This window comes from Bos taurus, chromosome 4, assembly GCF_002263795.3.
Source record: "Bos taurus isolate L1 Dominette 01449 registration number 42190680 breed Hereford chromosome 4, ARS-UCD2.0, whole genome shotgun sequence".
Lineage (NCBI taxonomy): Eukaryota > Metazoa > Chordata > Mammalia > Artiodactyla > Bovidae > Bos > Bos taurus.
Window position 1 is genome coordinate 7,519,170 of NC_037331.1, and position 25,830 is coordinate 7,544,999.

The 25,830-nt window shown below is 40.6% G+C and overlaps 1 protein-coding gene across 1 annotated transcript in view; it reads right to left on the reverse strand.

Moving 5' to 3' along the window:
• ABCA13 (ATP binding cassette subfamily A member 13) overlaps positions 1-25,830 on the reverse strand; it is a 374,331-nt gene that overhangs the window by 315,203 nt on the left and 33,298 nt on the right. Inside the window, exons 14-18 of the mRNA XM_059886027.1 lie at positions 24,123-24,310; positions 23,023-23,162; positions 12,905-13,019; positions 4,626-9,389; positions 1,102-2,877 (exon numbers count right to left, since the gene is read on the reverse strand). Coding sequence (XP_059742010.1) covers positions 1,102-2,877; positions 4,626-9,389; positions 12,905-13,019; positions 23,023-23,162; positions 24,123-24,310 — 6,983 coding nt within the window. The remainder of the gene's footprint in view (positions 1-1,101; positions 2,878-4,625; positions 9,390-12,904; positions 13,020-23,022; positions 23,163-24,122; positions 24,311-25,830) is intronic.

The following is a 25,830-nucleotide window of genomic DNA, read 5'->3' on the forward strand; positions in this document are numbered from 1 at the left end:
TCTGCTGTTTCATGACAAGATTTCATGCAAAAACAGGATGATGAGTTCTTTCCCTTTGTATCTTGAGGGAATTATGAGTGGAATTTGGGTTAGAATATAAAAAGTCTGTTTAAAAAGTTCCTTATTTATAGGAACATACATCATGAGAAATGCTGGGCTAGAAGAAGCACAAGCCGGAATCAAGATTGCCGAGAGAAATATCAATAACCTCAGATATGCAGATAACATCACCTTTATGGCAGAAAGTGAAGAGGAACTAAAAAGCCTCTTGATGAAAGTGAAAGAGGAGAGTGAAAAGGTTGGCTTAAAGCTCAGCATTCAGAGAATGAAGATCATGGCATCTGGTACCATCAATTCATGGGAAATAGATGGGGAAACAGTGGAAACAGTGTCAGACTATTTTGGGGGGCTCCAAAATCACTGCAGATGGTGACTGCAGCCATGAAATTAAAAGACGCTTACTCCTTGGAAGGAAAGTTATGACCAACCTAGATAGCATATTGAAAAGCAGAGACATTACTTTGCCAACAAAGGTCCGTCTAGTCAAGGCTATGGTTTTTCCAGTGGTCATGTATGGATGTGAAAGTTGGACTGTGAAGAAAACTGAGCGCCAAAGAACTGATGCTTTTGAACTGTGGTGTTGGAGAAGACTCTTGAGAGTCCCTTGGACTGCAAGGAGATCCAACCAGTCCATTCTGAAGGAGATCAGCCCTGGGATTTCTTTGGAAGGAATGATGCTAAAGCTGAAACTCCAGTACTTTGGCTACCTCATGCGAAGAGTTGACTCATTGGAAAAGACCCTGATGCTGGAGGGATTGGGGGAAGGAGGAGAAGGGGACGACAGAGGATGAGATGGCTGGATGGCATCACTGACTCAATGGACGTGAGTCTGAGTGTACTCCGGGAGTTGGTGATGGACAGAGAGGCCTGGCATGCTGCAATTCATGGGGTCACAGAGAGTCGGACACGACTGAGCGACTGAACTGAACTTATACTTACCCTGGATCAGTGTGATTCCTGCCTGCTTCTGTTTTATAGTTACTGTGGCGGGGGAGGGGTGGTGCGGGCAGGCAGAATAAAACAAATTGGGTGTTTCATTACCTTTGATCAATCAGCGAGACCCTCTGCCAGTATTCAACCAATGCGATCAATGCCTTCCGGTATTTCTCAAAATGTGATAATGGTTTGAGGATGTTGGGAATGTCAACCAGCTCTTTCTGGGTCTTCTCATGTGTTCCAGTGGTTGCATGAATAAAAATTTCAAAAAAGGGCTGAAGCAAAGTGCTCATGGAGTGCGTCCACTGAGAGCTGTTGAGGAGAAGCTCTTTCTTCACGAGAGCTATTTTCCTCAGCAGGGTCTGGATCGCTTCTTGGAGTTGCTGCTCAGTCACGTTCTGAATCCAAGAGGTGTTAAAAAGTGACGCTTCACAGGAGGCCTCTGCCGCTGTCCTGATGAGTTTCAGAAGGTCATCTGGATGCGGAGCCAATGTCAGCAACAGATTCAAAACACCCCTGTGGTCCTTCCCTGTGTCATTCCAAAGCGTGACCGAGATGAGGTTGATCACCGTTCTCAAGTAGCTCCCTAGCTCTGTCCTGTTTTGGGACAGGATTTCACGCAGAAACAGGATTACTTCATGAGTTATTTCCCATTTTGTATCTCGAGGGAAATTATGAGTCGAAGTTGGGTTAGAATATAAGAAGTCTATGTGGCTGGTGATGTTATTTATAAGAACTAAGCAATCAAGGATTTCTTCCCATAAATTGACAGAATCCACAGAAAATATTTGGGCCCCATTTTTAAATGCAGCCAGGAGACGTTCCACGTCTCCCAAATTGATTTTCACAGAAGTTAAAAAGTCAGCTATTTCTTCCCTAATATCATAAAGATGTTTGGACTGGTTCATGTATGTGAATATGCCAGATGACATATTGAGGATATCTGAGTCTTGGGAAATATTAGGCTTAACTCCAATCATCCCAAAGGCCAAGTCAAGAAATAGCATCAACAAGTCATCTATATTTTCAAATATTAAATGATCTGCCTTTTTTAAAGTAATCATTTCATTGACAACATTTCGAACACTTTGTAGCAAAAGAAAATAAAGAGTGTCAAAGAATTTCATGGTGTCATTGGCAATGGAAATGAGATGAGTTTGAAACATGGTGGCCACCTTTCTTGCGATTTTCTTGGCTAACTTAAGAAATTTCACGGTGGAGGTGACTGACGTGGCAAGACCTTTCATCTCTACACCATCGTCGGCCAGCATGGTCAGAGTGTCAGACATCTCCAAGAGTGGGTCAGGGGTACAGTTCCCTCCACCTGCTCCTGAGATAACACCCAGTAAGTGCCTGGTAATTTCTAATGTTGCTCTGTTCCTTAGGGGGAATGAATTGTTTACAAAGGAAAGCAAATCGGTTAGATTTGCAAGTATAACTTCCTGGAGGGAAGGGTACAGCACACGGAAGTCCTTAACAGGAGAGCTTAAAAGAGTGTCCATGAAATGTGCTATCACTATGGAGGTTTCTCTCACGAGGTGAAGAGCTGACCGGAGATCTTGATTGAGCTTGAAAAGGTCCTCAGAACTGTTCATATGGGAAAGCAACTGATTCAGCACCATAAGAAACTCCAGATCATTTTCAGTCTCGTTTTTCATTGATGTTTCCCTTAGAAGAGTGTGGAATAAATCTCCCAGGAGCTGCAGTCCTTGATGATTATCAAAATATAATTCTCCATCATCTAACGTAAATGAGTTCTTTATTAGATGATACACAGTCTCCTTTAAAGTTGAAAAAGCGCTCACCAATCTATCTTCTTTCATGGAGGTGAGAAAATGATTGAGTTTCAGATTTTCTAGAATTTTATCCTTTGGAACAAAACTGTAAATATATATTTTTTAATTTCATGGTTAGTAATGAAAAGAGTGAAAGCTTACACAGTGGCCCCTTGAACAATCCAAAGCTTATGGGCACTAAGCCTCCACATAGATTAAAAACTGTGTCTGCCATTCCCTACCCACGGATTCACCCAACCATGGATTGGGTAGTGCTGTAGCATGTATTTATTGAAAAAATCCAAGTATAACTGGGCTTATGAGGTTGTTCAAGTGTAAACTGCAGTGATTTCTCGGGGGCTTTATAATAGCATTATAGGAGGATAATACTGAAAAATTGAAATGTTACAATACATTCCAGATGAAAATTAATGTTTTGTTGCCAAATAGTGAAAAGAGTGGGTGGGTTTTATGTATCAATCCATTGCAAAGCCTCAAACCTAACAACTTAAAGAGCTGTGCACCTTTGCCTTTAGAAAGGAAAGGAACATGAAATGATCAAATGGGATGCTCAGGGTGGGAGGGAACATCCTTCTGAATATCCCAAGTCCTGGCAAGCTGCTTGGCTTAGTGGCGGCTAGCTGGGCCACGTGACAGCCGCAGAGCCCTCTCCGGTGTGTTTCTGCTTTGCTGGGCTTCACAGGGGGTCCACTTACGAGAGTCAGGATGCCCACATTGTATCATTGTAAACACTAAGGTAGGTGCTGCTTAGGGAGATTTGTCAGATGTGACTAAAGACCCAGCCAGTGCAAAGGTATGTGGCCCTGGAAAGGCTGACTTCATAGATGGAGGGTCTTCGAGAGGGTTAGGACCTCCTGGGCTCTAATGGGTGAGTGGTTGGGCATGTCCTGGACTGGACATATCCCATTACCCCCTGACCAGCCCTTGTGGATGGGAACCTGCAGCCCCTATCTGTGGGACAGGCTCTATTGTTTCCTAATGGCCTGCCCTGCTGATTCTAGGCTCGCTGAGCCAACCCCAAAACTGCAGAAGCCAGTCCTGGTATGAAATCTTTGTTTTCGTTCTGCTTCTGAGGTTGACACCTTACTGATATAGATATCCTAGATAAATGAGAATTTCCCTCCAGTCTTTTCATTGGCAAGCTTAAAAGTGGATGAAAACATAATATATGAAAAAATATAGTGTGACTATCAGTTTTAAAATGTTGGAGTTTTATCAATTCCAAATATAAACATCATAGTAAACTTATTAGAATGAAAATATTTAAGCCCTTCATTCGTAATTAGACAGTTCATGCCTTAATTCAAAATATGACCCTGATTTATATCCATCTGGGCTTCCCACATGGTGCTAGTGGTAAAGAATCTGCCTGCCAATGCAGAAGACATAAGGGACCTGGGTTCAATCCCTGGGTGGGGAAGATCCCCTAGAAGAGGACATGCCTAGAGAATCCCATGGACAGAGGAGTCTGGTGGGCTATGGTCCATAGGGTCACAAAGAGTCAGACATGACTTAGCACTTATACACACACACACACACCGCATACATCCATATATGTATATAATAATTTTTCAGTTCCATATAAAATATAATTTTAACAACTATTTTCATAATCTAAAATATAATAAAACATAATACTATAATATATACATTTGTATATAGGTTTATTAGTTAGATGACAATCATCAAAGATACTTTACCTTGGTTTTTCCAAAATGTTCATTAAGACAAAATTCACTTCAAAGATCATTCCAAGTTTTCGTAGAAGTTCGAGGAAATAAACTGGATTGTAATGTACAACTACGGGTACTCTATAAGCAAAAATAAACTCACCTCATCTCTGCAAAGAGATCTTTGTGGATGTCTTTTAGCAGAAGAAATATTTTTTTGCCAGAATTTTCCTTTAGTAAAAAGAAGAATGTTTTCAAAAGCTGTTCCATGAAACCCATTCTGCTTCTTGGAGGGAAAACGACTCTCTCACCATTTTCTGACTGTGTGTGGTTCAAGACGAGGTTAATGAGATTCATTATTTGAAGGTCAGCATCACTTAAGTTCAAGGCTGCTCCTTGAGAACGCTCAGCTAAGTCATTGACTGAATTAATTAGGAAGCTTTCAAAAAGCAGCTGAACAACTGAGAAATTAGTTAGCTGTTCTTGACTTAGCAGACGAGTAAGAAGGGCAACATCAAAATTACCTTCTCTAGAAACATTTTTGAGATAACCCAAAAAGGTAGCAATGTCTTTAGTCACCAAAGCGATATCATCAGTTGAACTCTTGTTAGCCAAAAGAAGAAATAATGTTTGTATCATTTTGGAGTAATCTTCATTTGCAAATTTATGAAACCAGTTTTTTATGACCAGTAAAAAATCTTCAATAATTTCTAATGTCTTCAATGATGATAAATCCAGGCTTTCCAAAAAATGGGCAAGTGGTAAGGTTATGTTTTGAAGAGCCACTGAACTAGTCCTTTGTATCATGTTGTCAATTTTAGAATATAGGGGTCTGATACTAAAATTATGGGTTATATCTTTCATGATTTGTTCAAACTCAAGCCATTGTTTTTCCAAGTTGTAAGCTGCTTTGCTTTTCTTAATAAAACATGATAATGCTTCTAAACTACTGCCTGTGAGGTTTGCATTCAGCAATGTCATGAAAGGAGAAACTAGCGAATTGGTGCTGTTTACCAGGTTCTCCTTCCTAGAAAGAAAGTCTGTTATCCTTTTCAAACGAAAGGAAATATTATACCGAACAGATGTGTCTGCTCCTTCATCCACATTAAGAACCTTGTTTAAACTAACTAGTTTTTCAAGAAGGTTTTCATCTGATGTGACTTTTGTAAAGTTGAAGTTTTTAAATTTTTCTATGATTGGCAAAGCGACTTGCTTTATGAGATGACCAGGACAGAGCTCAGAGATGCCGCCACTGCTCTGATTTCCAGAAAGCTGGACAAATGGTAACACCTTATGCCAAAACTCTTGCACAGATTTCACAAGTGGAGTTTTAATGTGGAAAACTTCACACAGCTCTAGAAGAATGGAACTCCAGTCCATTAGTTCATGAATTACACAGGCTACTTTCCTAGTTATTTCCATCTGTGAGCTTTCATTCAAACATTGTGAATCATCACCATGGGGAGACAGGTGGAGGTGGTCAAGGATACTGGCTACTTTGCTGTAAAAGGAAGATGTGAGCTTATGGGCATTACAGGCGTCTGATCTTGGGTTCTGCTGAAACCCAGAAGTTGTATGATTCCAGCACCAAAACACAGGAAGACAAGCTAATGTCTCCGAAAGGATGCCCGGTTGAGCTGATACTGATTCAATTGTGTCCATAAGAGTTTTTATCGCAGCAGTGAAGTCTTCCTTGGTGACATCTGACAGGTGTATGCCATGGAGGAGTGTGAAGTTATAGACATCCCTGAGGGCCTCTGTGATGTTCTTGTTGCCCATGCCCCGCAGGAGCCTCATGGCATGCGGGAGCATGTAGTACACATCCACCAGGGAATCAGCACCCTTTTTAGGAAACAGACGTGAGAGCCTCAGCAGGTGGTTAATACTCCAAGAATGTGAGCTGTTGACAAATTTTTCCATTAAGTCAACAAAGAAGCCGATCCCCAAATTGCTAGCACCTAACCTGCTGATGTTCTTAAAGAAATCCATCATGCTTTCACTAATGTGTTCAAGCTGATCTACTAGCAGATATATGTCTGTTTTCTTAACAGTGTGCAGGACAGAAGTCATCTTCTTTAAAATTTGCAAGTCACCTGGCTCTTGTGGAATATTGTGATAAGCAGAGGGTTTTAGGGAGTTGAACAAATCCTTCATGAGTTGAATACTGAGACCCACAGCTTTCATTACTTCTTGAGAAATTATTTTGGGTGAACTTTGGAGATCGTGAGATAAATTGAAGGTAAGGTAACTAGCTAACTGGTAAAATGAATTGCCTAAGCTGTGTATATCCTTTTCCTTTGGACTGGTAGCAATTATGTTTAAATTTTTTTCAGCTTTATATGAGGTGTTATTTTCCAGGTTGTTAGGGGAAATATCTTTCACAAGATTTTGAATTTCCTTCCCTAGAGCTACTAATTGCAGCCAAATATTTTGAAATTGAAGAGGCATTTCATCTGACATTTCTATGGGTTTTAGAATTAATTCAGTAAAATGTGTCCAGTTAGATTGAGGTACAAAATCAAAGTCTCTTGAGACGTTGTTGATAATCATCCTTACTTGGTTTGTGGAATCATTTAAAAGAGTTAATAAAATCTCAAAATGTGGTACCTTTTCTTTTCCAAAGACTGCAGTGAGTAGAATATTTAGAAAGTCTGTCACGTTTTTTAAGTAAACATTCACACAGTTTATATGTGACCTATTCAGTGAGCAAGGCTCCATCATTATAGTCAACATCCCAGTAACAAGCTTCAAAGTAGAGTTCAGTTTGTCTTTCACCTCTCTGAGACTCTGCAGAACACCGTGAAGATGGCCTTGTGAAAAACTGGAGTTATACACAGCACACAGGTGGTTTATAGCGCTGACCCACGTGGCACATCCTTTCAGTCTGCTAACTATGTCCACAGAGGAAAATGTGGAATTCAACATGGCCAGAATGTGGAATGCCCTCTGGGAAGAATTTTCATACAATAAACCATCTTCCAAGATAAACTCAGTGACATTTTGGAAAATGTCAGCACAGGACAATAAATCTTGGTTGTGGGACATATTTTTAAGAAATAATACCGTGTCTCTTAGGTCGGTGATGACACTTGCAAACTTTACTTCATAATTTGTGAGGTTCCTTAAGAGAAAGTGATTCATCAAATGTACACTTCTATCTATAGATGCTGAGGTATTGCTCAACTCAATAAAAATGTTGAGCAGAGAATATAAAAACTCTCTGCTCGTGTTGGTATCTAGTGACTTCAGCTGACTCAGGGTAGTTTCCATGGTGAAAAGGGATTTCTCTATCTGGTCCAGGTTAAGCAACTTTACTCGAACGAATCCATCACCTAGTGCTACCCAGAGATCCCTGAGATTCAGGAAATCATTCCAATCACGAAAGCCATCAGTTTGAGTTACATTCTTAAACAAATGTAAGATGAGTCTAGCAGGGTGACGGTTGGGAATTACTTCCTGACAGCTTGTAGGAATTTTCTCATCACTTTCCAGTTCATCCAAAAGCTGACTGAGACCAACACGAAGAGGAGTGAAAACGTTCGTGTCCAGCTGAAATATCTGAGCTATGTGTCCACAGACCTCAGTCCACGTGTGAAGCCACAGAGTGGTGCAATGAAGAGCTGTAAACTCGTGGAACTCACTGCCATCTGCTGGGAAGTTTGAAAGGATTTGTGCCCATGGGAGGATAAATGGAGACCCCTCAGCTGGTGAATAATTTGCAGAAGAAATGCTTTTATTATCCAGAACAAAGCATTCATCACCCAGCAGGGCCTCTGCTGAGCCATTAAAGAGTTGACTCACATACTGAAATACAGAATTACGAAAACCATCATCCACCATGAAGAGGTGCTTGAGGCCTCTCAAAGTAGCATGGATGACTTCCATTGCAGGGCCCTCTGTGGACACCAGGGATTGGGCTTGAAGCTCCAAAAAGTTAAAAATTGAAAGCAATTGTTGACAGTAAGGTACTTCAGAAATCCTCCCGAGGACCCCTGTTGTCTCATATAAAAATGAAAATGCTTTGTTGATGTTTTGGAAATTAAATTGCTTTAGGATATCCAAAATGTGTTTTGAGATTTGCATAAGGAGAAAAAGCAAAGACTCTCTGCTCTGAATGCTCATGAATTTATACATATACTGGTGAAATGAAGAATAAATTTGCAGAAGTAAAGCTGAATCTTTGTCCTGGAAGACATGTAGATATACACAAGTCAAAATTTTCTCAATGTCTTGTTTTTGAGGTTCAGAAAGGGCTAAGAAAAGACTGGATGCGTTCCTCATAGCATAGAGTGTGTCCACAGTTTCTGAGACTTGTTCCTGGCTCAGAAATCCAAACTCATAGAGACTATTTATTATCACTTCAATTACATGAACAAAGTCCATTTTCATGGCTGGTGATTGAGGCCAATCTGAATGAAACAACTGGGAAAAGTTAAAGCTTTTCCTATGAATCATCTCATTTTCTGAATCAGACAAATTTGCAAGTGCAGGCAAGAGTCCCAGTTCAGCTCTCTTTTCTTTTGAAGCGCCATGCATCCAAAATGCCAGAAACTTGGGGTTCATGCCCAGAAGCATTAACTCCACAAATCTCAAGATATTTATTGATTCCTTCCTTATCCAGAAACTTTCATGAGTTTCTATTTTTTCAATCATCTCTTTGCTGACTTCCAGAAGTTTCTGAGTATCCATGCCAGGTATATCTCTCCCTAAACTTGCTGAATGATTTAGCCACAAATGACTTGTATTTAGAGTCATCTCAGGGACAGATGGGAGGTTATAGAATTTGAGAATACTGGATAAGTTGAATGGATTAGGCAATAATTTCTCCAAAAATTCCATAAAAGATAAAAGGAAGTTTATTTGCTCATCTTTATGGGTCTGCAACTTCTTTTCCATCACTAGAAGTTCCTTTGTATAATTTAAGACCCTACAATATTAACAGAACCAATTCAGTACCAGAAAAAAATACCTTTAAGAAAAATTCAACTTATCAAATTTTCAGACAATATGCAGTCTTGTTTACAGGAAAACATAAATGAAATATTTACTAGGCAATATATTTTCCCACAGAGCTTAAATTAATGTGAACATCTGAAAATGTTTTAGAAATCTACAATGTAGTTGCATACTTTTAGCTTAAATTCTGCTTCTTGCACCAAAAACAATGCATTTTAAAGTTATTTTACTCAATGAGTTGATACGCATGGTCATTAACGTCTGCTATTTATTCTAGAAGAATCTTAGCATTCAATTCCTTATTACACCTCAGAGTGTCCTAGTGATAGAAGTTGTCCAAATGGCAAGACAATTTGCCCCTGTATGACCCAAGGACAAGTGTTGAGATTTCTCATTCTAAAAAGCAATCACAGTGCTCTGTAAACAATGCTGTACTCCTGACTATGAGAAACTTATTGTTTTAGATGGTATAAAATAAACTTCTCCTCCAGGAGTTTATTTTTACAACACAAAGAGGTCTCAAAGGAGCAGCTCAGCAATTATGACAAATCTACACTTACAGTGTGAGTCTTCACTTGAAGGAGTTACTTCTCAGACTCAGGAACAACACACCCACTTTTGAAGTCCTGGGGCTGTGTGTTCTGGACTCTAGGAAGGAAACTTGTGCCTGTGTCTACCACACGTGCATTCACAGCCCCTCCACCCACGGGCACCAGGCAGCCCTCTATCAGCCCACCAACACTTCTGCAGGGAAACTTCAGAAGAGGCTCAGTGTGTGTGGGCAACAGACCCTTAACACTTAAGTCTGGGACTTCCCCAGCAGTCCAGTGGTTACAACTTAGTACTTCCACTGCAGGGGACACGGGTTCGATCGCTACTCAGGGAGCTAAGATCCTACATGCTGCAGGGCAAATAAGCCCACATACCTCAACTAGAGAAAAGCCTTAATGCCACAGTGAAGAGTCCCCAAAGCCAATATTTTTTTTAAGTTAAAAAAAAAACAAACACTTTAAGTCTGCAGAATGAGTTGTGCTGCCAACCATAAGAAGAGCTTCAGTTTTCAGAGTTTTTAAGATTTCAGAACTGTGGGTACAGGATTTTGACCTGTTTGGGCTATTATTGCCTTAAAGGGTGAATTACTTTCTGAACTTCCTTAATTCTATAATCCTGTGTGTAACCCAGCCTGGCATAGAATAGAGAGAGGATGGATGAGATGCAGGAATAGTTTTCCTCTCTCAGAGCTGAGATCTGAAAGCAGAAAAACTACAGGCTCAGTTTAGTTTACTATTGTTTGTAGAACAAAGAGCTGCTAGTTTGAACCACAGAACATTGAAAACATTTCCTGGAGAAAATTCCATCAGGAAAAAGAAAGCTCGACTATGAAGAATTTGAGATAAGCCTTACTCAAATCCAGCCAGGCAGAGAAATACATGCATGAAGAGATTGTGTTATTGGTACAGAAGAATGCAGAACGATCTTGTTTTTCATTAGCAACTGGAGGTCATGAAGCAGTAGTAGTCGGATGACTGAGAACCGAGTCAGAACTGCTGCTACTAGTAATGATGCTGCCTCCCACATTTATATCACCTTACAGTTTATTAAGCACTTTCTCGACTATCATCTTAGTTCATTCCTACAACAGCCCTTTGAAGTAAACATCATTATTTCCATTTCATAAGGAAAGAAACATTTCAGGATTTTTTAAGTTAGCAAATTCAAACTGCTGTTGTACAGCAGGAACCAGGTATGGGCTGCGTTTTCTCATTTCAGGCTCAGCTGTCTTAATATTACTTGTGCTTAGTGTCCATTCTTCTTCATCCATTCATTAAGTCAACACCTAGGTACCTAGCCCCTGTCATGAAAGATGGGCTCCCGTGGTGACTCAGATGGTAAAGAATCTGCCTGCAATGCAGGAAACTTGGGTTCAATCCCTGGGTCAGGAAGATCCCCTGGAGAAGGGAATGGTTACCCACTCCAGTATTTTTGCCTACAGAATTTCATGGACAGAGAAGCCTGGTGGGCTACAGTCCATGAGGTCACAGTCAGACACAACTGAGCAACTAACACTGCTACTACTATCATTAAAGACACTGTGCCAGCTGCTACGGATCTACAAATATAAAATTAAAACATGCTCTTGGAGCATCTAGACTAGTTTCATTGCTGGCTTTCTGTGTTATTAAGTAGTTAATATCTTCAGGAAAGTGAGGTATTATAAACCTAACTCACGTGAGCAAAGGGCTGATTCTCCAGAGGGTCCGTCCCCTGCTATTCCTCCTGTGCCCACTAATAGCTGAGCTTAAAAAGCTTTCCAGGATTTTTCCATCTCTGTTTATCAGTGATATTGGCCTGTAGTTTTCTTTTTTGTGTTGTCTTTCTCTGGTTTTGGAATCAGAGTGATGATGGCCTCATAGAATGAGTTTGGAAGTGTTCCTTCCACTACAATTTTTTGAAAGAGTTTTAGGATAGGCATTAGCTCTTCTCTAAATACTTGATAGAACATGGAAATTTACATTACCATCTGTAAAATAGATAGCCAATGGGAATTTGCTGTATAGTTCAGGAAACTCAAACAGGGGCTCTGTATCAACCTAGAGGGGTGGGATGAGGTGGGAGATGGGAGGGAGGTTCAAAAGGGAGGGGATATATGTATACCTATGGCTGATTCATGTTGAGATTTGACAGAAAAGAACAAAATGCTGTAAAGCAATTATCCCTCAATAAAAGAATTAATTAAAAAAAAAAAAAAGCTTCCCAGAAGTGATGGATCCCAGTGATGGATACTTGTTATGGGATGCTTGTTAAGCTTTGACCTATACCAGAGCCACCTATAGAATTCTTCCTATCTATAGAAATCTGAGTCCCACACATAAGCAAGATTTAGCATGTCTGGGGCAAAGTTCAAGCACTTGTATTTTCAGCAAACTTTACAGATAAATTTTATCCATTTCCAAGTTTGAGAACTACTACTCTAAGGTAAAGCTTCTGTCACATCATGTCCCAACACACCCCACAGACAATAACGTGTGCTTTTAAACTATACACAGTATCCATGATTATATATTAAAATGTCCATTTCAGTACATGCACTGAAACAGTATAGCAGTATATAATCTGGCAGATTTGGTCCAAAGATCACTTCTCTCCCAAAAGTCTCCAGAACTTCAGACTCTTAAATCATTGACCCCCAGTGTAAACTCTAAGTAAATAGATAAGACTATTTTTCAAAGAATGATTTTTTTGTAGTGGGGGGATTTTATAATAAACTACATTATCAAATGGAAATCTTATTCCTCTAATTTGTTTCCTTTCAAAATCCATGGAAACATGAGTTATATATTCTATTATACAAATATTTACTGAGAATTGAATACATATGAAAGACTATCAACAGCTAAATCAGGATCTCATGTTTTAAAGCAAGCGTTTTGTTTATTTCAAATAATAGTTAAGTCAAGACCTAGAAGTTGAATTCTGAAAACTCACCTGGACATGGAAGCTGTTGGAGTCCTGAACAAGTTATTCAAAAATGCAAAATAATTACCACTGATGCTTTTCCAATCCATGTTTTCTTTATAACAAGGAGATTCCTCAGAGAAACCTAAATAGAAAGGCATTTCATATATTGATTTCAAATTGGGTAAAAGGTCAAGTCTAGTAAAGTGAAAAATGCTACAGTGTCTCAGTTAACATGGTTGAAAGTATAACAAAAGAGGATTAGAAGTCCTTCTCATTTGTCTTCCACTTGCGGCCAAGATGAGGTACCATTGGCCATCAAGCAATGTAGGAGAGAGACCCACTAACCACAGAAAATAAGCAAGGTGAGACCTTCCAGGCTGTGACTCAGACAGCAGGAACAGAGCTGGGGCCTGGTGGGCGTGCTGAGTTCAGGGGAAAAAGTTTAGGGTCCAAGAGATAGCAGAATTTACAGGACAGGGGAGCAGAACTAAGGAAGCGAGTTTTCTGCCATCTGCCCTCTCCAAGTACACAGCTGGGGACAAATTGATCCGTGCACGAGAAGGGGCTCCCTGAGACCAGGGAAAGACCCACACCAAAATTAAAGATTTAGGAACTTCCCTGGTGGTCCAGTGGTTAAGAATCTGCCTCCAGACACAGAGAACAGACGTGTGGACACAGGGGTGCAAGGGAAGAACAGAGTGGGAGGATGAAGAGAGTAGCAGGGAAACATATACACTACCATGTGTAAAATAGACAGCCAGTGGGAATTTGCTGTGTGACTCAGGGAACTCAAATCGGGGCTCTGTGACAGCCTGGAGGGGTGGGATGGGGAGGGAGGTGGGAGGGAGATTCCAGAGAGAGGGGACATACGTATACCTGCAGCTGATTCATGTTGATGTATGGCAGAAACCAACAAAATACTGTGAAGCAATTATCCTTCAATTAAAAAAATTAATTAAAAGAAAAATCCACCTGCCAATGCAGGGGACACGGATTTGATCCCTAGTCCGGGAAGGTTCCACATGCTAAGAAGCCACTGTGCCAGAAGTACTGAGCCTGTGTTCTGCAATAAGAGAGGCCACCACAGTGAAAAGCCCACACACCAAAACCAGCAAGAACCCCCACATGAAGCCACAAAGACCCAGCACAGCCAATAAATAAATGAACAATTCACTGGCCAGTGATCACACAGGACCAGGAAAAAACTTTGAACCCATTAATCAGACTGGAGTGATCCATGATGTGTTAGACATTGAGGGTAAGATGCAAAAAAAAAAAAAGGGTCGTGACTTAGTAATGGGATATTTACAACCTCTCTAAGCACTGCTCCAGCCCTGCCCAACAAATCTTAAAAGTAAGACCCTAAAGGATCAAACTATTTCAAGCAATGTTTTCAATAAAAGGAAAACAAAATAACAAGCACAAAACAAGGTTAAATTCATAATATTTAGCATTCAGTCACAAATTACAAGGCATGCAGAAAAGCAGGAAAAGGTGACCCATAACTAGGAGAAAAATTGATTAATCAAAACTTAGCCAGAACTGACAGAATTCAAGCAGAATTAGTAGATAAGAGGACTCATCACATAAAACAGTTTATAATACTTAGCTTAAAAACCCCAATTAAAGGGCAAAATTTGTCAGGTCAGACAAAACTAGAACTAATTATATGTTGCATGTACAAAATGTACTTGAAATAAAAGACATAAAAACTTAAAAGTAAAAAGATGAAAAAGACATATCACCCTACATTTTCAAAAGGAAGCTTTCAGATGAAGTAGATGTCAGATGATAGTATCATTGTTATTCCATAACCATAAAAGCAACAATTAATCAGGAAGACATAACAATTCTAAATCTTTATGCACATTATAACAGAGCCTCAAACCATATGACACAAAAACTGATGAAATACAGGATAAATAGACAAAGCCACAATTATAGTTGGAAATTTCAATAGCTCTCTCCAAATAATTGATAGAAGACGAAGACAAATATCAGGATACAGATTTCTACAATACTATCAGATAACATGATCTAACTGGTGCTTAAAGAACGCCCCACGTGACAACAACATTGTACATATTCTTTCCAAAAGTAATGGGATATTTTATAAGATCATCCATATTCTAGACTATAAAAAATAATCTCAATAAATTTAATAAGATTAGAGTCATACAAAGAATGTTCATTAACTAAATTATATATCAATGACATCATTATATATCAATAAACATAATCTTTGATGTTAATTTCTCATTTTGATAATAATTTCTCATTTAAATACATTTTTCTCTACAATCACCTCCTGTATTTTTTCAGTTTTTTAACTTTATTGAGGTTTGATATAGATTTCTAACATAATTCCACAGTGATAAGAGAATAGACTCTACATGATCCCAATACCTTTAGACTATGAATTTTTGCACCTTGTTTTATGTCCCTATCAATTCCAGTATCTCCTACTTTATAGTCTGAGAAATTGAATAGAATTTATATTCTACTGTTGTGTGAAAATTGTATAAATCTTACTTTTGTTGAATTGGTTCATAGAGCTTTTCAGGTCTACAATATCCTTCTACTTTTCTGTCTATTCAGCCTATTAATTTCTGAGAGTTTGATATTGAAACTTCAACTAAAGTCTTAATTTATCTACTGAAAAGATAATTGTAATATAGTGAAACTTTGTTCTGTATTTTCCAAGTTTCCTATAAATGTGTTATCATACTTCCATAATTAAAAAAAAAAGAAATCAATGACATAAATATACCTGGAAAACAGCTTACAGGCCAAAAAGAAATCAAAAGGTAAATTAAAAAGCACTTTAAAATTTTATGAAAATGAAAGTACAGTATACTAATATTTGTGAGATGCCATCTAAGAAAATGTACTTAAGAAGACATTTATACCATTAAGTTTCTGTATTGGAAAAAAATAAAGATCTCAGTTTCCAAGTTAAGAAAAGAGAAATGAAGAGTCATTTAAACCTGCAGTAAGTAGAAAAAAAGAAAATCTTAAAGATCAAGGTGGGAACTGAGAAAATAGGAAAAAGAAAAACAATGAACAGAAAATGAACAAAACCAAAGGCTTCTTGTTTGAGATCAGTAACACTGACAAACCTCTGACAGAGGGATCAAGCAAAAAGAAAGGCATACGTTACTGAGAAGGGGTGTAAGAGAGGCAAAGAGTTTACAGATTCTCTAACATTCAGAGAGCAACATGGGAATCAGGGTTCCCTCCACAAGGTGGAAAACCCATGTATCACGTGTAGTTAGCCCTCCAGATCACATCCCCCATATCTGCAGATTCAACCCACTGCGGCTCACACAGCACTGTAGCATTTTCTACTGAAAAACATCCACGCACAAGTGAACCAGTGCAGTACAAACCCATGATGTTCAAAGGTCAGCTATATTATGAAAAACACTAAATTAGACATTTTAGATGAAAGAGAAAAATTCCTTAAAGATACAATCTACCAAAGCCCATGCAAGAAGAAATAGACCATCTGAATGGCCTTTAGCTATTAAATAAATTGAATTTGTAGTTTAAAATCTTCCTACAAAGAAAATAAAAGGCCCAGATGGCTTCACTAGTGAAATATACCAAATGTTTAAGGGAGAAAAAATACACAAACTCTTACAAAAAACTAGAAAGGGGAAAACACTTTTCAACTCATGAGGCCAGGATCACTCTGATAACACAATAAGATAAAGATATTAAAAGAAAGCAAAGCTACAGTCTAATATCTATCATAGCACAAATGTAAAGTGTTAAATAAAATTTTAGCACATTGAATTCAGTAATATACAAAAAAGGTTTACACCTTACCAGTTGGGATTTGTCCCATTTATACAAAGTTGGTTTAACATTATATATATATTTCATTAGCATTTCAATAGCATAAAAACATTAAGACAACTACAATGAAAAACTACAAGTTGTTAAGAGAAAGTAAAGTAGACACAAATAAACAGAGAGATACTCTATGTTCATGAGTCAGGAGACTCATTATTACCAGAAAAATATCATTCTTCCTTAAATTTACCGATAGATTCAATTCAATCCAATTAAAAAGTTCTAGCAGGATTTTGAGAATCTGACAAGCATTCAGATTGGAAATTGCAAATGACTTGGAATAGCTAAAAACTTTTTTTAAAGAAAACGCAGTTGGAAAGATTTCACTTGACTTTAGAATTTACCATTAAACTATAATAATCAAGATCAGGTGATACTGGTGCAGAGATGACTGGAACAGATGAAACAGTGCAGAGAAAGACCCATGAATTTGCACAGTGTATTTAACAACAGTGCAAATGTAGTCAGTGGAGAGAGAAGAATTGTCACAATAAATTTTTCTGGAGCAACTGGATCTCCATGTGCAAAAAATAATAAAATCTGATATACACCTACATCATGTATAAAAATTCACTCAGAATGCACCATAGACCTTGTTTAAAACCTAAGGCTATTAACCTTCTAGAGGAAAACATAGCTCAAAAATCTCTGTGACCTCGAGAGCTAGCAAAACTTCTCAGCTACAATACCAAAACCATGATCCACTGCGGAAAAAAGAAAAAGATAAGAAGAATTTGATCAAAATCAAACCTTTTGCTCCTGGATGACACTGTTGAGAAAAGTGGAAAGACAGGCTTGAGAGTAGGAGAAAATATTAGCAATGGACATACGTGATAAAAGGCTTCTATATCTTACCTTTACAAGGAAATTTCAGACTCAACAATAAAGAAACATACAGACTAATTTTAAAACTGGGGAAATGATCTGAATAGACAATTCATGACTAATGATGTATAGAGGATACGTAAGCACACGACAAGATAGCTGTTCAAATCACTAGTCACAGATGCGAATGAAATCCATAATGAGATACCACACCCACTAGAATGGCTAAAAGTTTCTACACTGACCACACGAAGTGCTGGTGAGGATGTGGCAGGATCAGAGCTCTCTGGTAGAAAAGGTGCTGGTTGAAACTGCAAAAGGTACAACCTTGAAAAACAGTTTGTCATTTTCCTAAAAAGTTAGGCATGCACGTACCATATAATCCAGCCATTTTACTTCTAGAGGGAAAAAAAGCATATTTCCATAAAAAAACTTTATTTTCAGTAGCCCAAAACAGGAACCAAATTGTAACTCATGTGAATGGATAAACAATCTGTGGTGTATCCACACTCAGCAGTCAAGAGGACGCGTAACACCTCATGAATGAAGCCGAAGCTAATTAGTTCTAATTAATGACAGTAAGTAAAAGATGTCAGAGAACACGCTATATAATTCCATTTATATATATATATATATATTTCTAGAAAAGGAAAAAACTAGTTGATGGCAACCAAGGGCAGATCAGTGGTTGCCTGGGGACAGGAGTCGGGGCTGGAATTAACACTGGGAAGAGGTGGGCACAACCCTATCTTAACTATAATGATAGCTTCATGGATACACACACACATGTCAGAACCCAATAAATAGTATATCTAACATGTGAGATCTGTTGTTCAGTTCAGTTCAGTCACTCAGTTGTGTCCGACTCTTTGTGACCCCATGAATCGCAGAACACCAGGTCTCCCTGTCCATCACCAACTCCCAGAGTTCACTCAAACTCATGTCCATCGAGTCGGTGATGACATCCAGCCATCTCATCCTCTGTCGTCCCCTTCTCCTCCTGCCCCCAATCCCTCCCAGCATCAGAGTCTTTTCCAATGAGTCAACTCTTCGCATGAGGTGGCCAAAGTACTAGAGTTTCAGCTTTAGCATCAGTCCTTCCAATGAACACCTTTAGGAATGATCACCTTTAGAATGGACTGGTTGGATCTCCCTGCAGTCCAAGGGACTCTCAAGAGTTTTCTCCAACACCATAGTTCAAAAGCATCAATTCTTTGGTGCTCAGCTTTCTTCACAGTCCAACTCTCACATCCATATATGACCACTGGAAAAATTATAGCCTTGACTAGACAGACCTTTGTTGGCAAAGTAATGTCTCTGCTTTTGAATATGCTATCTAGGTTGGTCATAACTTTCCTTCCAAGGAGTAAGCATCTTTTAATTTCATGGCTGCAGTCACCATCTGCAGTGATTTTGGAGCCCAAAAAAATAGTCTGACAGTATTTCCACTCTTTCCCCATCTATTTCCCATGAAGTGATGGGACCGGATGCCATGATCTAAACACGTGTGATCTGTTGTACATAGCAATTATATTTCAATAAAACTAATTTTTAAAAAGAAATCCTTCTCATTTAAGGCAAGTAATTTAATCTCTCTAGCACCTATTTCAGAGGAAAAATTACATAAAACTTGCAGTTTTTATGCTTCACTGAGTTCCCACTGCAATTGATTGGCTTATGTGTATATAATTTCATAAGTGTTTAAGACAGGGAAAAAGATGGTAACCATCTCGAAAAAGAGCACAGGTGTGTATGATTAATATCAGATTTTTTTTAAAGCAAATGCTACCAGAAAAACCAGTCTGTATGGTATAACTTTTTTAAACAAAAATAAAAATAGGATCCAGTAAAGTGAATTCCGTGGCCACTGTTTGTGGTACAGTATTACTCTGGCATCATTTCTGTGGGGAGAAGAAGGAACTAGCATCTATGGCAACTGCCTAACAGTACTGCACTAGGCATTTTATGTACATTAGCTTGCTTAATCCTCATAAGGACCCAGTAAAGTAGACCGTATAATTTCTATGTCACCAAGGAGAAAACTGATTGCAATGGGAGGCCAATAACTCACTCAGTAAAGTCTGTATCACAAACAGGGTTTGCTCCCAACTCCATCTGCCTGCAAAACTGCCTGCACTGCACAGTTCAAATGCTTACAACAGAATCCAGTTATTAGAACACTTAGTATCTCTATTATAGCTGAAACTCCAATACTTTGGCCACTTGATGGAAAGAGCTGACTCATTTGAGAAGACCCTGATGCTGGGAAAGATTGGGGGCATGAGGAGAAGGGGATGACAGAGGATGAGATGGTTGGATGGCAACACTGACTCAATGGACATGGGTTTGGGTAGGCTCCGGGAGTTGGTGATGGACAGGGAGGCCTGGCGTGCTGCAGTTCATGGGGTCACAAAGAGTCAGACACGAGTGAATGACTGAACTGAACTGAACCATTATAGATAAATAACAAATTCTTATCACGTGCAATTGGTTTTGTTTCCTACTGGAGGAAGGGAAATATGGAACGTGTAACCTAAAGATGAATGCTGACCAATAGGCTTTGTCCTAGTACTATGTTGTCTTGACATTCACACTCTGATTCAGTACGTCTGACATGGGCTCTCAGACAGTACTGATGCCACTGATCCAGGGACCACACTTTGAATAGCAAAGATATATGTGAATCAGGAGTGTGTAACTCATCCAACACAGTCAGGAAAGGGCCCAGAGCCACTAACTTCCCTTGACCATTATTAATCAAATAATGTTTCCATGTGACCATCAAAACTGCCTGACAACACATTCACTACCCAAAGCCTTAAAATCTGAGTGTGTTCAATACAGAAAGATTTGCAGGTCTGATGTAAAACATGATGTATCAACATGTATGGAATATATGCAGAACTTTGCAGAGGGGAAAATGTACAGTCCTAAAAGCATATATTAGAAAAGAAAATCTGAGAATCAAAAATCTAGAAAAAGAACATCAAACTAAATTTACTAGAAGGAAGGAAATAAAGACCAAAAAAAAAAAAAAAAAAGATTAGCGAAATAGGAAAAAAACATACAGCAGAAACCAACAAAACTTAGTTCTTTGTCAGAAGAGGCTGTATTTCTGCAATGGAGCATGTTCAGGCAGAGTTAAGCTCCTGCAAGGATCCCTCCAAAGGGAAGCGACTGGTCAAGCTTGCAGGCACCACAGTGAGGATTCCTGGATTTGACACTTAGTAGTTTTGTGACGTCCTCCAGGGATGTTGTCGGGAGCCGTGTTAGCCATTACTGACAAAATGGAGGCACGGCCCCAGCTCCCTCTCCTTGTCCTGCAGGCATGGACCCGGGATAAGGACCTAGATCTTGTGATTCTGACTTGTTTTTTCCTTTCCTCGGCTGAGTTGACTGAAAAGAATATTAAGGTGCTTATTATTCTTGAGAGGACATGAGAAGGCACAAAGCCTTCTGCAGTTGTGCTCAGAGAACAATTCATAAAGTTAATCATTGACATTTGTTCAAGGATCTTTACAAAAGAGTGTTCCAGGATGAGCACGTAGGCCACAGCTTGAGGCCATGGGAGGGATTGTTATCTGAAACTTATTTGTGAAGGAAATGTTTATAGCAAAGGAGCTTGCTGAATTTAGGGCTTAGGAATAATTAGAAATAGTTAGAAGCTAAAGATTTAAGGAATGTTATAATGTTAGCATATTTTACTACAGCTTATAGAGATTAGGAATTTTAGAGATATTAATAGCTAGAAGCCTTTTTAGGAGATAGTGAGACCAGGATACTAGGGGCAAACAGGATTTACAAAGATAAGAAATAAACTGAGGTTTGTGGTATGCAGCCCAGATATAAGCACGAGTTGAAATGTAATCATAAGTTAAAGCAAACACAATTCTGAGACAACCCCTGAAGCAGAAACTCCGCTTGAAGGGCAACAGTGATTTATGGAGACAATAAATCTGGGTGAGGGGAAATTGAAAATGTCAAACCTCTGACCTAATGCTTTTGTCAAAGTATAAAAGAGAACCTAAAGCTTGAAATAAACATGCAGTCCAAAAAAGCTGAATGAGAGGCTGCATCGTTACTCGCCTACACCGCTCATCCCTTCAGGCTGATTCCCTGGCTGCTGGAGCTGGACTCCGGCAGGATGTAATCTGCATGAGCTCTGGAATGAAGTCATACCCAACTCATAGGTTGCCATGAGGATTGTGTGTGATTATCAATACTAGAGACTTCTGAACCTGGGCCTCTGGCTCATGGTGAGTATGTTTGTAGCCCGTGTTTCTGGAAATGGTAGAACTGTGCAGAAATATGCAATGAAAAGGAGGACAAGGTGTTGAAGCAGGAAGTTAACATGTAGGTTGTTGTTTTTTAGTCGCTAAGTCATGTCTGACTCTGTGACCCCATGGACTGTAGCCTGCCAGGCAAGAATGCTTCCCAGGCAAGAATACTGAAGAGGGTTGCCATTTCCTTCTCCAGGGGATCTTCCTGACCCAGGGATTGAACCCTTGTCTCCTGCATTGGCAGGCAGATTCTTTACACTGAGCCACCAGGGAAACCCAACATGTAGGATGAGCACCCAACACAGAAGAACACGGCCATCCCACTGGAGAAGCCACGTGGACCCAGCTCTGTATATGGGGTACATAGCCTGGAGAGTAACAACAGTGAATGCAGGGACCCCTCTCACGGCTGATGAGTCTGATACCAAGAACCAAAGACATGGGGTCTCTAGCAGCCCCTCGGATCAGTTTGAGGAGGAAGGAAGGAGTGTTAGATGGACACGGCCACAGAAAAGGAACAGGAAACTGTCATCCCCAGGCCCCAATCCCCAAGCTCAAGACACAGGGGCTCCAAGGAGATGCTGATGACCGCATGGGACCAGAGCCTATGTAACACAGGAGAACCAGGCACGTGGTTCCCAAGGTAGATGGAAGCACACCCCCGGCTCTAGACCCAGAAGAAGCTGATGCAGAGATGGAGGTGTATCCCTGCCAGCATCTTCTCTAAAAGCACAGCTTCTCGGAGACCAGTATGATTCTCTGTGAGTTCTGTAGTTGTAAGTTGTAAAGTTCATATTTTAAGGGGCTTTTGGCTCTGACACTGGTAAGGAGAGAGGGGAATCTACTTGCCACGGGTACTTGGGGCAGGCACACTGCCAAGGGAGGTGGTACCACACACAGAGCATCTGGACTTTCAAAGGCTGGGTTACGATGAGTCTGTACAGATAAGTATTTATGGGCCAAACTGGGCCAGTTTAAAGTGGAAGCAGTCACTGTGCTGGGACCTGTGGTCAGTCTTGTTACCACTGATAGAGTAAACGGGAAAGCTCAGTGTGCCTGTGCTGGCAAGCCCCTGCTGTCAGCCCCCTCCCCTCGGTGGGACTGCTTGTCTCTGAGGAAGCTGTGCTGCCACAGCAAATGGGGAAAACACCCACATGGCTGGAGTCCAGAGCACCGACTTACCCAGTGAACTGTTCTGGATACCCTCCTGCTTATTCACATATCGAGCCACTTCGCAAGTCTTCCTGATAAACCCCATAAAGGCTTTCCAAAAGTGTGTGTGTTCCAGGAATGATTGTGCTTTCTCAAGTGTATGAAACATCCTGCAATTAAAACCAATCCAGAAAAAACAACTTTTAATAATGATTTTCCAGAAGGTCTTATCACAAACTCATCTAAGTACAAATATATACAAATGTCTGACAGTCCGATTATACAGGACATTAGAACCTTTGAAATCGTTTTCTTATTTATGAACATTCCGATCCTGATTTGCAAAATGAGGAAAAATTATTTTATGGAAATACATAAAACATAAGACAACAAGCCAAGAGAGGAGAAAGTGGGAAATTAAAGGATACGATATGAAGCGAGTTCTGAGTTACAAAAAACACATTTCCCATTTGACATATTCAACTTTGAACATCCTAGCAGCTGAGGAGAATGGAAATTCATTACACGTACAATCCATGGTTTGAGAAAATAAAAGCAAGGCGGATTTTCTGGAAAAGCACAGCTCCTTTGAAAGCCACTTGCTGGCGATTCACGCGAGCATCCTGGGTGACGTGATAAAACAAGCACCTTGGGGAACCTCCCTAGTGGGCTAGTGGTTAAGAATCTGCCTGCCAGTGCAGGGGATGTAGGTTTAAACCCTGGTCTGGGAGCTAAGATCCTACATGCCCCAAGGCAACCTTAAGCCCTCTCACCTCAACTAAGACCCAAAGCTGCCAAAAAAAAAAAAATATATATATATATATATATATATATATATATATATATATATATATTTTCTTAAATAAAGCTCCTTGGACTAAATGAGGGTTCTAGATTTCCTGTGAAAGATTAAGCCAATGGTTAAAAGGGACTGTTTACTATTTTATACCCTGTAGATGCTTTCCAATAGTACCAAACAGGCTAATATTTTTAAAATAGAAAAAAAAATTAAGTGACTATTTATAAGTAGAACATGCCATGCTGACCTATCGCTCATATAGAAGGAAGCCACAGGAATCCCTTCGGTTTCCGATAGTGCAGATGTTTTCCACCTAACAGCTACTACTTACACCGTGGAGAAAAGCTGGTCCGCACAGTCAGCAGCAGAGACATCAGCTCTCAGTAGCCGCAGGAGCCGAGTGCAGGGCAGGCTCGCTTCCTGCAGCTGTGCCCCTAGGTCCTGCCAGTCCGGGGCATCTTCTGGTATTGAAACTGGCATACTTGTGTGCCCAGTAATGGCTGCTTGCAAAAGATGACTCTGAAAAGGCAGATACAGCATGGCTTGCAGTCCATAAAGTGATTAAACTGTGGGCAATTGTGATGCAGCCTTGCCCTGTTCTCACTCAGCAGCGGGTCCCTTTGAACTGCACCACGTAGGGTTGGGACCACCAAGTCCTGGACTTGTGTGTCTGTTCACTTGAACAAACCCCAAATTCAGCTGCAGGCAGACATCAACCAGAGAGCACCTACTCTTCAAGCCCGTCTATACTGGCTTGTTGCCCACATGATCCCAGTGGAGCAGACTTCCAAGCATCACAGCCCTGTAACCGGTCCCTGCAGCTCATCGAGGCCAGGCTGGGACCCACGTTTAACCAGCACAGAGCAGAAGGACACGGCCCTTCCGGCCCCACCCTTTCTGAGGACATCGGCTCCCAGCCCCACTCTCTTGCCTGGGATCCCAGGCTGCCACAGGAGAAGTGTGGCTGCCCTGCTGGGGGCCACATGAAGAGGCCACAAGGAGCAGAGGGACCCTGGCACTTGGAGGAGACAGCCGCCCCAACCCATGTTGCAACTACCCCCAGGCTCCCACAGCTAAAAGAGAGGCATCTGGTGGGACCATCAGAACCACCTGCTACACTCTAGGGGTTCGTTAGTGACACATAGCCTAAGCCCCATCAGAAAGGCTATCACGTGTACATAAATATATGAACATAATGACCTCACAGCACCAGCAGATGCTGGCTCTGTTGGCTCCAAGTGTGCTGTGTGCTTAGTCGTGTCTGACTCTTTGCAACTCCGTGCCTGCCAGGCTCCTCCATCCACAGAATTCTCCAGGTAAGAATACTGGAGTGGGTAGCCATTCCCTTCTCTGGGGGATCTTCCTGACCCAGGGATGGAATCTGAGTCCCCTGTATTGGCAGGCAGGTTCCTTACCACTGAGCCACCCGGGAAGCCCATGGGCGCCAAGACATAGGCCTTACAGATACAGAGAAACATGGGTGGGCTTTCTGTCGGGAAAGACTTTACAAACTGAGAGCAGGAAAACAGCTGTGCCAACAGGCGATGGCTTCTGTGCCTGCACACACCTTCCCTCTGGCCAGCACTCTCCCCGAGTTCTCCTTGCTTCCAGTCCCCAGCCTCCTTACGAGCTCATACACTCATCTGGGAGGACGCGCCCCACCGGGGACCCAGGCTGCCCCCCGCCCTCCTCAGTCAGGCCAGCGTGCACCCCTCCACCCACAATCCCTCACAGAGCAGGTGCAGAGAAAACACCAACTGGACTGACACGCTACCCTGGTGGCTCAGACGGTAAAGAATCTGCCTGCAATGGGAGAGACCCAGCTTCAATCCCTGAGTTGGGACGATCCCCTGGAGAAGGGGACGGCTACCCACTCCAGTATTCTTGCCTAGAGAATCCCATAGACAGAGGAGCCTGGTGGGCTACAGTCCACAGGGTCACAAAAAGTTGGACACGACTGAGCAACTACACTACTGCTACTACTACAGTTCACTAGTTTCATCTTTTCACTGATTTTATTCCATGGTTTATATGAAAGA